Source organism: Theobroma cacao, chromosome 3 (assembly GCF_000208745.1).
Source record: "Theobroma cacao cultivar B97-61/B2 chromosome 3, Criollo_cocoa_genome_V2, whole genome shotgun sequence".
Taxonomy (NCBI): Eukaryota; Viridiplantae; Streptophyta; class Magnoliopsida; order Malvales; family Malvaceae; genus Theobroma; species Theobroma cacao.
This window is the reverse complement of record NC_030852.1, coordinates 13,253,830-13,265,951: the sequence shown is the minus strand read 5'-3', so window position 1 is coordinate 13,265,951 and position 12,122 is coordinate 13,253,830. Positions and strand designations below refer to the sequence as shown.

The following is a 12,122-nucleotide window of genomic DNA, read 5'->3' as shown; positions in this document are numbered from 1 at the left end:
AAACGAAGACGGGAGTCAGGTCTCTCTCTCTCTCTCTCTCTCTCTCTCTCTCAACAAGCATGCAAGACCACACGCATGCTACACAGGCAGGCACACATAAAAGCTTTTACATTCACAGACACTGGCTCCCTCAATTTTATTTATCACTCTCTGTTGTGTTATCAGGTCTAATCCATGTTTACCTTGGTTCTGTAGACAGCAAGATTTGTTGAAAAAGGTTGTCGAGGTTAAACCCAAACGGCCAAAATTTTCAAGCCCATCTGACAGAAGTCAATCAAATTTACATCCAAGTGGTTCTGTCTTGGCCAATTCCAGGGAGTCCAACCAAGAGAACAAGAACAAACATACAATTTTGGAATCAAATAAAGCAGAAAAGCAGAATAAGGTTGAAAACCCTGCCAAATCCTTATTAGGCTTGGCATATGCAAGTTCTGATGATGAAGACTAAGTGTATTTGCATTGGAGTAGTGATACGTCTGTTGGTTGTAATCTACATGAAGACTGTTGTATGTTTTTGATTTTTCCCCGTTTACTATAGACATTCACATTTTGTGACATGGAGTAAAATCCAAGTGGATTATTTGTTTGTCTGAGCCAAAGAAGAAACTAAGTAAACAATTAGTTTATTTCGTTCTATAATCGATTTTCTCTGATGTTTATCTTTACCGGGAAGTTAGCTCGAGACTCTCATGGTTATGATTAGGTCTGTTTTGGCCATACCTAGATTTGTTTTGAGTACCTCATAACCTAATTGATAAATATTAATTAGAGGTGTCAATATGGATTGGCTCAGTTTGGCCTAAAACACTATAGGTTGAGAAAATAAGAGTTGGGTTGGATAAGTGTATTTTTTTCCCTGGGTTATCAAAATCTCCATTCAATCTAGTCCTTGCTAGTTCATGGATTGAGTTGGGTCAGTTATTTTATTTTTAAAAAATAATTTTTATAATTCTAGCGAACAAACTCATTATCATTAAAATAATTTCATGATTTAATTCATAAATTGAATAATAAAAACATTCAATTATGATTTGTTTTAATCAAAAATTAAAAATATTTCGATTTAAAATTATTTACAAGATTAAAAAACCATTGAAAGTGAGCACCAAGATTTTTTAAGACATGAGTGACAATAAATAGGCTTTTCTTATCAATTGATGGTTTTTGCTTCACGTTTTTCGATACAAATATCTAATTATGATCTATTTTAACTACAAACAAAAAAAAGTTTGATTTAAAATCATTTATAAGATTAAAAAACCTTTTAAAGCGAGTAACAAGGCTTTTAAAGTTATAAGTAACTATAAATAAACTTTTCTTATCAATGAATGGCTTCTGCTTCATATTTTTTTGTGCAAACATCCAATTATGATATGTTTTAACCAAAAATGAAAAAACATTTCGGTTTAAAGGCATTTACAAGATTAGAAAATCATTTAAAGCGAATAACAAGGCATTTGAAGGCATGAGTGACTATAAGTAGACTTTTTTTATCAATTGATGGCTTTCGCATTATGTTTCCTAATGCAAACATTCAATTATATTCTGTTTTAACCAAAAATTAAAAATATTTTGATTTAAAATAATTTCTAAGAGTATAAAACCATTTGCAGCAAGTAACAAAGTTTTCAAAGACATGGGTGACTATATATGGACTTTTCTTATCAATGCATGGCTTCCGCTTCACGTTTCTTGATCCAAACATCTAATTATGATCTATTTTAACCACAAACGAAAAAGAGTTTGATTGGAAGCTTATGAAAATTTTACACTATTGCAATTTGCCGTAAAGAGTTTAAAAAATTATTTTCAACTTGTTTGATCATTACTTTGCTTAAATTACTTTTGGCATGCTTTAAAGTAAAAACAAATTTGAGAAACTTGTTTTCAAAATTGCCTTCATAAAAAGTTTAAATTTGTTATCAAAGCTTGGACTCAATTTTGTGGGTTTCACAACTTTTGAGTGATCTTTGTTAGCTTCAAGACGTGGCCTTGAACTCTATTGCAACAATTCTTTGTGAAGGGCAATTAATTGTAGACCCTCCTCTATTTAATGGTGAGAACTATACTTGTTGGAAGATTAGAATGAAGTTCTTTGTGCAAACCAAGGATTATGATGTTTGGAGCACAATTATTGATGGTCCATACAAGCCAACCAAGAAAGAAAAAGAGTGGGATAGAAATGACATAAACATGGTACAACTCAATGTTAAAGCCATGCACATTCTCCTTTGTGCACTTAGGGATAGAGAATATAATAGAGTTTCCAAGTGTGATAGTGCCAAAGGGATTTGGGTGAAATTAGAAGAATTGTATGGGGAAGCAAAGAAGGAAGAGGAATTCGAAGAAAAGCCTTACAAAGGTCAATGCTCAACATGTGGCAAGGCAATTAGAGATGAGGAATCAAGTGAAATTCAATCATCAATGTAATTCGAATCATGCCTCATGGCTCTTAAAGAGTTTAAGGTAAACTCATCACTTTGAGAACCTTTTTCATATTCTTTTGGTGAATTGCAAAATACCTTTGAAGAATTAGCTTGTGAATTTGAGAAAATGAATTTGAAACACAAGAAAATGATTTCGAAAGTTAGTGTTGAAAATGAATTTTAATTGAAGGCAAAAGATGATTTGGAAAAAGCAAATGAAAAATTGAAAATTAATTTTGAAGCTTGCCAAAAGAAAATTGATGTTTTAGAAAAGGAGAATTTAGATGCAAAAATGAAGCTTGAAGAATTTACAAATGAAAAGCAAAAATTTCTCATGAATTCTCCATTTTTAAAGATGACCAAATGCAATTATTGTAAATTTTATGGTCATTATTCATGCACTTGTTCAATTAGAAAACATTTATCTTATAGGATTAGACAAGTGTGGGTTCCAAAATGAACTATGTGCAATGAGACTAACTTTCAAGGATCCAAAGAAATTTGGATACCAAAAATCAAATGAGAATGTCTCTTGTAGGTGTGCTTGAGCAAAAAGAAACAAACTATTGAATATTGAAAGCTCTCTAGACACATAAAATGGGTGATTTCCTTACCAAAGTCTCTTATTTGTCAAATTGTGAACTTTGATTGGTTGCTTTTATTTTGTTTTTGATTGAATTGACTTAGCTTAATTCTCAAGTTATTTGCTTTTCTTTGTTGAAAATTTGATTGCCTTTTCTTGCTTGAATATTAAATGTATAACTATTTGTCTTCTCTCCTTGAGCTTTATTGATAGATTTTGGTTATGCAATTTGATTTGATATGATACATGCTATAAATTGCACAATCTTGAACAAAGTATGAGCCTAAATATTGATTATGTGCTTATGGTTGATCTTGAATATATCTTCATGCTTATGCCAAAAGTGATTTTTTTTTTGAGGAAATAGCTTATTTTTTATATATATTTGAGTTTTATTGATTTTGCTTGATTATGGAAAATTGTTTTGATATAATTTCCTCATGTTTTGTGAAATTGATTTCATATTTTTTTTTGAAAAAATGATTTTTGAGCATATCTTTAAGCATAAAAGGTTTGATGTTGATGGCATGCGAAGTGGCTAATGTGATTAATAGATTGATTTGTACAATTACCTATTCTAGTAGTCTAAACAAGGAAAATTGAGTTCATAAAGTTAATTTTTTGCTTTTCTTGTGACTAAGATAAGTTGACCATTTGAACAATCTTAGTTTGCATTCTAGAACTTGCTTGAATAGTTTAAGATGGTTGATAATAAACTTAAAAGTTGTGACTACTTGAATTGGTATTTTTTTTTGGCAAAAACAAACTTAAATCATAAATGCTTCCCATCATTGAGGTTATCATGATTTATGAATTGAATAAGGTTGTTTCATGATGAAAATACTTATTAACTTATTCTTTTTGGATGTGCATGCTTGTAAGTTTGAATGGTCATAAGGGTATTTTTGGTACATAATTGTTGGATATTTAGAAATGACCCTTGGCATATATAAATATGATTCATTATACTCATTACACATTTCCTAAATCATTTAAAGTATAATTGAACAAAATTAAGTGACATTGAGCTCAAAATTTTACACAAAGCATGTCTAACTCAAACGTTTTATGTTTCATTGCAATATTTTGAAAAGAGAGATAAAATCTTTATCAAATGGTTTTCTTTCAAAACATTTTGTTCTCTTTGATTGAAATTGGTTTGATATTGTCACAGCCCAATCCCGGGCCATGACCGGCACAAGGACCCAATAGGCACAGCCCATTAGGCCTAAACAAGCCTTCCTATATGAATCTGTACATTAGTCCATCTATCATTCATATTTCTTTAAGATCTATACTTAATAGTGTTCGAATGCTAATTTCTTCGAAGACAATTCGTAGAACCCACGTAAATACTCGCACTGGCATCATAAATTAAAATATACATAGATAGTTTGTAAAATGTATCTTAACAATTCACATTAAACATATATGTGCATATACAAGGACCTTGACTGTCAGCAGAGTGACTCTGGGTGTGGGTGCTAACATTTAGTGGTAGGGCGACCTACTAAAAAATAGATAAGAGGAAGCACCTTGGCCTAGGAATCCAACTACCTTTGAACCTGAAAACTAAAACATGAAGTTGAAAATAATGAGTATAAACTCAGTGAGTGAACATAGGAAAGGAACAAGCAAACGATACGGAAAGATTTTGAAAACACGATGCACTTATTTTAAAACAATGCAATTTAGTTTAATTTCTTGTAAAGCTCTTAATTCAACCTTTGATTTTTTAATCCCTTAAGATGAAGGATTTATAATCCACAATGGAGTTGAAAAGAGTGAAAACTACAACAAATATCTAATCAAGACAAGTAAAACAGAGGGTTTTTCGCCACAGTAGAAAGGCATTCTATAGCGTATAGTACAATCACATTTTTTATTTTTATAACTTGTCTATAGCATATATATATATATATATATACACACACACATATACACCACCGTCGCCGTACTCAGCTCATGTGCACTCCTTACACGCACAAGGCAATATCATCATGTGCTCTCCTTACACGCACATTTGAATATCATCATGTACACTCCCTACACGTACATTTCAATATCATCAGGTGCACTCCCACCCACATCATTACCGGCATGTGCACTCCCACACCGCACACCACCGGCACCTTCACGTGCACTCCCACACCGCACGTGCACGGTTACAGCTATTATACAACATTGTCACTCAAAGCATAACACACATATCCACATAATATAGGAACACATGGTTTCATTATATCACATATTTTACCACATAAAAACATTTCATCAAGGGCTTGTTCCCATGCACGTTTTAAAGAAAAGTTTGATAAAACATTTCAGGTGATTCAATTAAACACGTATGCATTTATCCCAAAACATTTTAATTCAAGTTCACTCACAGTGTCTTTGTTGATGATTTGATCGACTCTAATTGCGTCTAATGCTCCGAATGGAGATGTGAAGTCTCGTTGGAACCTATCACACACAATAGCATCACGCCAACTCAATTTACATAAATACTATTCCAAAAGTTATTTCCTAAATCAAGTTTTACTAGTTATTCCTAACTAACTTCCAATTATCATTTAAGTAGTCATTGTTCACACTAGACATGATTAAATAACCTTCAAGAATAAATCAGCCCACAAACCTAATTATTGGCCATCATCAATGTGAGACCCCAACCTCTATAGGCTTGTAACTAAGCATAGATGTAATAATACGAGCTAGGGGTAGTTTCGTTATTTTCTCTAATAAGCTCTCAAAAGAAAGTTTAATGATATTTTAAGGTCTAAATAAGTATAAGACTGCATAAATGATGTGTACTGATGAAAACACGAAGAGAACTAGAAGTTTCAACAATTTTCATAACAAGGGCAAAATGGTCATTTTTTACCTCAGGTTAAAATTTTAAGTTTTTATGAACCCGAGTATGTTTAGACCATTATGGACCTTGTCCCAGTGTTAAAAGAGCAAAAGGATTGTATAAAAGATTGGAGGAGAATAAGTAAATCGGTGGAGGGATAAATTGGTAATCTTAAGGGAATGGATAAAATTGGCCTATAAATATCTTGAATTTCCAGCAGCTTCTTGAAATTCAAAGCAGCTGGTTTTCTTCTTCCCTTCTCCTCTCTCACATTTCTTCAATTTCTCCATGGGAGTTTTCTTCAAGCTTCCATAACTTTCTCTCTCTAGCTTTAATTTTCATGCTTTTGGTGTACTCTTTCATAAACCCTTGTGCTATTTCATCCTCTCACTTTAAAACCCTTCAAAAATCTGATTTTCATACTTTCTCTCACTAGTTGGGCATTCTAGAGAGAGAGAGAGAGAGAGAGAGAGAGAGAGAGAATTACCCTATTGATTTGGAAGTAATTGGAAGAGAATTTGACTACAAAAGAGCCCTAGGGTAAGTGATGAATTAAGCTTTGTTTTTAGCTACAGAAAATGGCTAGTAATTGGGATTTATGAGCTGTTTTGTTGCTGACTATGTTCATTACTTTTTAGTGATTAAGATAGTGAACATAGATAGCTATTTAATGTGGCAATTGAAAGCTAGTTAAGAGATAGCTTTTAGGGTTCATAGTGTGTAAATTGACCTATTGATTATGCTAATGTGATCCTAGGTTCTAAGGAAGCCCCATCATCTCATTTGGACAATTAGGGAAATTGGAGTCATCTAAAGGCTCTACAATCAATTGGTGAGTGGACTGCCTTCAAAACTTGTTTTGGGAAATATAATGTATTTGCACTCATTTAAATGAATGATCAAGTTTTTCATAAAGACAAGTGCCTTGGGAACAAGCTTTTGCAAAATGGTTTTATATTATGATATGTGAATGCTATGGATTCATGCACTATTGTAGTATGATGATATATAAATGTGTGTGTTGTGCACGATGAATGATATTGTGTATAATGACTGTAACCGTGTGTGTGCACGATGTGGGGGGATGCACATGTCGATGATGATGGTGGCGTGAGAGGTGGATGATGATAGTGCCCGTGTGCACGATGTGGGGGGATGTACACGATGGACTGATTGTGCACGATGTGGGGGGGTGCACACGATGGTGTCGGCTATGTGCACGATGTGGGGGGATGTACATGAGCTGGGTGTGTTTATGATGATGTTGATGTTTATCTATGTAATTATGCATATCTAGACTTATGAAATGAAAACTTATGAATGTGATATATGATTGACATATATGAGAATTTGATGCATTGCACTTTGGGAATTTTCATGTGCTGTATGTTGATTTTGTTGGTTTAGCAGGATGGCCTTTTTATTGAGTGAGGGGAAACTTTTCTCTTGTTGCTCTATTTTCGCTGCAGCAAGAAACTCTCGGGTTTGAGAACCCTCACCAGAATTGGTTCTCGCTGCAGCGAGAATGTATTTCGCTGCAGCGAGATAGTCACCATAGCTTTTCGCTGCAACGAAAAAGGAATCTTGCTGCAGCGAAAAACTCTCTATTTCATCAGCAAAATTTCACTACAGCGAGAAAGAATCTCGCTGCAGCAAGAAACCTTCTGTTTCTGGGTTAGTATTTCACTGCAGCGAGAAAGAATCTCGCTGCAGCGAAAAACCTTCTGTTTTGGTCTCCTATCTTGCCCAATTGCTGCCCTATCTTTCACTTCTTTGCTACCATATCGGAGCATGGACTTCCAACATTAAAGATTAAATGAGTTAAGTTTAAAATGGGGAGGTTTAGTGAGAAACCTTCGGTCATTTGAGAAACCTTCGTTCGGCTAATAACTTAATCCCAACGTCGCTGCAACGAAAATTCATTCTCGCTGCAGCGTAGATGCAACGAGAATGCCTTTCTGCTGTAGCGAAGATTCGTTGTCGTATTTGACTTGCTTGCGTAATATTGAAGCTTTCATTTTTCAAATTATTTTATATGTATGGATTCATTATTACAATTGATTAATTATTTAAGGGCTAGATAAGGGGTTTTTAATAAGAATAGAAACAAATTGCATTGTTTTGAAAAAGAATGCATCATGATTTCATTAAAGATTCCTTATGGTATGCTTGTTCCCTTCCTTGTTCACTCACTAGGTTTATACTCACCACTTTCAACTTCATGTTTTTAAATCATGAGGCAGTCGAAACTAGGACGAGGTGTCCTTGTAGACTTGTATCCATATTTTGGGTAGGTGTCTCGGCATTCAATAACAGTACATTCGTTCGAGTCCCTCCGCTGGAAATTGAGTCTTCTTTTTCTTGATGTATAGATAAACTTGATGTAAATTATTGAGATGCATGTTGTAGATAATGTATGTATATTTTAAATGAGTAATGCCAATACGAGTTGGCAATGTCTATCAATATTTTGATTTAAAGTTATAAATTGTGACTTAGCAATATTTGATGGAATGATGAGTGGAATAGATAGGCTTGCTTGGGCTTAATGGACTACGTCTATTGGGCCTTTGCGTCGGTCATGGCCCAAAATTTGGGTCTTGACAATATTGGTATCAGAGCCCTAGGTTTGTCTAGGTCCTAGAACTTCCTTTTGTTGGTCCAGCGGAGAGTCGGGTCTTTATGTGGGAACTCCAGTTGTGAAGTGTGAATCGCGGAACATTTTATAACCAAGTGACCGCATAAATTTCCTATCTTAGAAACTACCTTTTTCTTTAAGTATGGTTATAAAATGTGTTTAATAACAGGTGTTTGCTCTTGTCTAGATAAAAATGCCGCCTAAAACACGAGCCGCCTCAAGACGGATGGGGGAGCAAGATGCTCCTATTGGGATGGTAGGTAGGCCATTGGCATCCACCCGGAGGGGCCGAGGTAGACTTGGTAGGGTTATTAGGCTGGTGAGGGCGAAACACCTGTGAGTAGGCGAGAGGAAGGACAGTCCTCAGATGATGTAAATAGACACCCAACTGGGGGTATTACCATCGAGGATTTGGCGGCAGGCCTACAGGGAGTCAATCGGGTTGTAGAGATGATGGCGACCCGTATGAAGGATATACAGAGGGTAGTAAAGGGGAGACCTACAGTACAAGAATCTCCTAGCTCCCAAGGACAGGCCTATCGCCAACATCATGAGGTTTAGAGGGGACATCTAGATATTTCTCTTCCTGACTTTCTCAAGCTTAAGCCTCCAACATTTTTAGGGTCTGATGCATCAGAGAAACCCCAGGTTTTCTTGGATAAGATGGAGAAAATTTGTAAAGCTTTGGGATGTTCTAGTGTTCAGTCAGTTGAGCTAGCCGCCTTTTAATTAGAGGATGTGGCATAGGAGTGGTATAGCTCTTTATGTAGAGGCAGACCGACTGATGCAGCACCATTGGCTTGGAGTGAGTTCAGTGCAGCCTTCTTGGATCGATTCTTACCACTCAGTGTGCATAATGCCAGAGCTAGAGAGTTTGAGACTTTGGTACAGACTTCGAGCATGACGGTGTCCGAGTATGACATCAAGTTCACGCAGTTGGCTCCTTATGCACCCTATCTCGTTTCTACTGAGGAGAGAAAGATTCAGAGGTTTGTGGATGGGTTAGTGGAGCCATTATTTAGGGCTGTGGCATCCCGAGATTTCAGTACCAATTCTGCAATAGTGGATCGTGCTCAACGCATCGAGATGAGGACCAGTGAGAGTAGGGCTGCGAGAGATAGAGCAAAAAGGGCCAGGATAGAGGGTTATCAGGGCCGTAGAGATTTCAGCAGCGGTGGCTCATCTTCTAGCCGTCAGGGTCCACAGAAGGACTCATGATTGCCCCATAGGGGGAGTGACTCGCCTGATGCTAATGTTGGGGCGGGACAAAGAACCTTCAGTGCTGGAAGACAGCAAGATTCGAGGCAGGGAAGTCAACTTATCTGTCCTTGCCATACTTGTGGGAGAAGACATAGTGGACGATGCTTACATACGACGTCAGTTTGTTATGGGTGAGGTCATCTTGGACACATTAGGAGGAATTGTCCGAGGGCTTATCAATCTCAAGATTCTGCTCGTGGTTCCACCCAACTAGCTTTGTCTGCTCCTTCAGTTGCTGCCTCATCGGGTCGAGAGGCTAGTGGATCGAGAGGTAGAGGTGCTGGTACTTTCTCTTAGGGCAGGCCATTTAGGTCCGGATATTAGAGTTCTGTTGGTAGAGGCTAGGCGAGGGTGTTTGCTTTAACACAACAGGAGGCCCAAACATCCAATGCCGTGGTCTCAGGTATTCTTTCAGTTTGTGATATGAATGCTCGAGTCTTATTTGATCCTGGTGCTACCCACTTATTTATCTCTCCATGTTTTGCATCTCGTTTGGGTAGAGATCGTGTTATGAGAGGGGAACAATTAGTGGTGTCTACTCCTTTAAAAGAGGTATTTGTGGCCGAGTGGGAATATGAGTCTTGTGTAGTGCGAGCCAATGACAAAGACACTTCGGTGAATCTAGTGGTGTTAGACACTTTAGACTTTGATGTGATCTTGGGGATGGATTGGTTATCACCTTGCCATGCTAGTGTGGACTGCTATCATAAATTGATTAAATTTGATTTCCCCGGTGAGCCATCATTTAGTATTCAGGGGGATAGGAGTAATGCTCCAACCAATTTGATATCGGTCATATCTGCCAGAAGATTATTACAACAGGGTTGTATAGGTTACTTGGCCGTGGTAAGGGATATTTAAGCGAAGGTTGGAGATGTAAGTCAAGTGTCGGTGGTGAAGGAGTTCGTGGATGTATTTCCCGAGGAGCTACCAGGTTTACCTCCCGAGTGGGAGATTGAATTTTGCATAGATCTGATTCCCGACACTAGACCTATATCCATACCCCCATATAGAATGGCACCTATAGAGCTTAAAGAGCTTAAGGATCAATTAGAAGATTTGTTGGATAAAGGTTTCATCTAACCTAGTGTATCCCCATGGGGAGCACCGGTGTTGTTCGTAAAGAAGAAAGATGGGTCACTTAGGCTATGCATTGACTACCGACAGCTTAATAAAGTGACGATGAAGAATAAGTATCCACTTCCAAGGATAGATGATTTATTTGATCAACTGCAAGGAGCACAATGTTTCTCTAAGATAGATTTACGATCTGGGTACCATCAATTGAGGATCCGGAATGAAGATATACCCAAGATCGCATTTCGAACAAGGTATGGGCACTATGAATTTTTGGTGATGTCATTTGGGCTCACGAATGATTCTGTAGCCTTTATGGATTTGATAAACCGAGTGTTCAAGCCTTATTTGGACAAGTTCGTGGTAGTATTTATTGATGATATCTTGATCTACTCAAGGAGTAGGGAAGAGCATGAGCAGCATCTTAAGATAGTGCTCCAAATTTTGAGAGAACATCGATTGTATGCCAAGTTCTCTAAGTGTGAGTTTTGGCTTGAAAGTGTTGCATTTTTGGGGCATGTGGTATCTAAGGATGGGGTACAAGTTGATTCAAAGAAAGTTGAGGCAGTGGAAAAATGGCCAAGGCCAACATCAGTTACGGAGATTAGAAGCTTTGTGGGTTTGGCTGGCTATTATCGTCACTTTGTAAAGGACTTCTCTAAAATAGTCGCCCCTCTGACTAAGCTGACACGTAAGGATACAAAATTTGAGTGGTTTGATGCTTGTGAGGATAGCTTTGAGAAGCTTAAGGCATGTCTCACCACAGCTTCAGTGTTAAGCCTACCTCAAGGCACGGGGGGTTATGCGGTATTTTGTGATGCATCGCGGGTTAGTTTAGGGTGTGTATTGATGCAGCATGGGAAGGTGATTGCATATGCATCAAGGCAACTTAAAAGGCATGAGCAGAATTACCCCGCACACGATTTGGAAATGACAGCAATCGTGTTTGCCTTGAAAATTTGGAGACATTACTTGTATGGTGAGACTTGTGATATATATACGGACCATAAAAGCTTGAAGTATATATTTCAGCAGAGGGATCTTAACTTACGACAATGTAAATGGATGGAGTTGCTAAAGGATTATGATTGTACTATTCTTTATCATCTCGATAAGGCAAATGTAGTGGCGGATGCCTTGAGTCGAAAATCAATGGGAAGCTTGGCACATATTTCTACAGATAGGAGATCCTTGGTTAGGGAGATCCATAGTTTGGGAGACATGGGAGTGCATTTGGATGTTTCAGAGACAAATGCATTGCTAGCACATTTTAGAGTGAGGCCT

General features: G+C 37.0%; 1 protein-coding gene across 3 annotated transcripts in view; it reads left to right on the top strand.

Moving 5' to 3' along the window:
* LOC18604539 overlaps positions 1 to 665 on the top strand; it is a 1,851-nt gene extending 1,186 nt beyond the window's left edge. For 2 of the 3 annotated variants that reach the window (XM_018118560.1, XM_018118562.1), the window contains exon 4: positions 166 to 665. In XM_018118560.1, coding sequence (XP_017974049.1) covers positions 166 to 448 — 283 coding nt within the window. In that variant the 3' untranslated portion in view covers positions 449 to 665. The remainder of the gene's footprint in view (positions 1 to 165) is intronic. The other variant, XM_018118561.1, reaches the window with a different exon arrangement.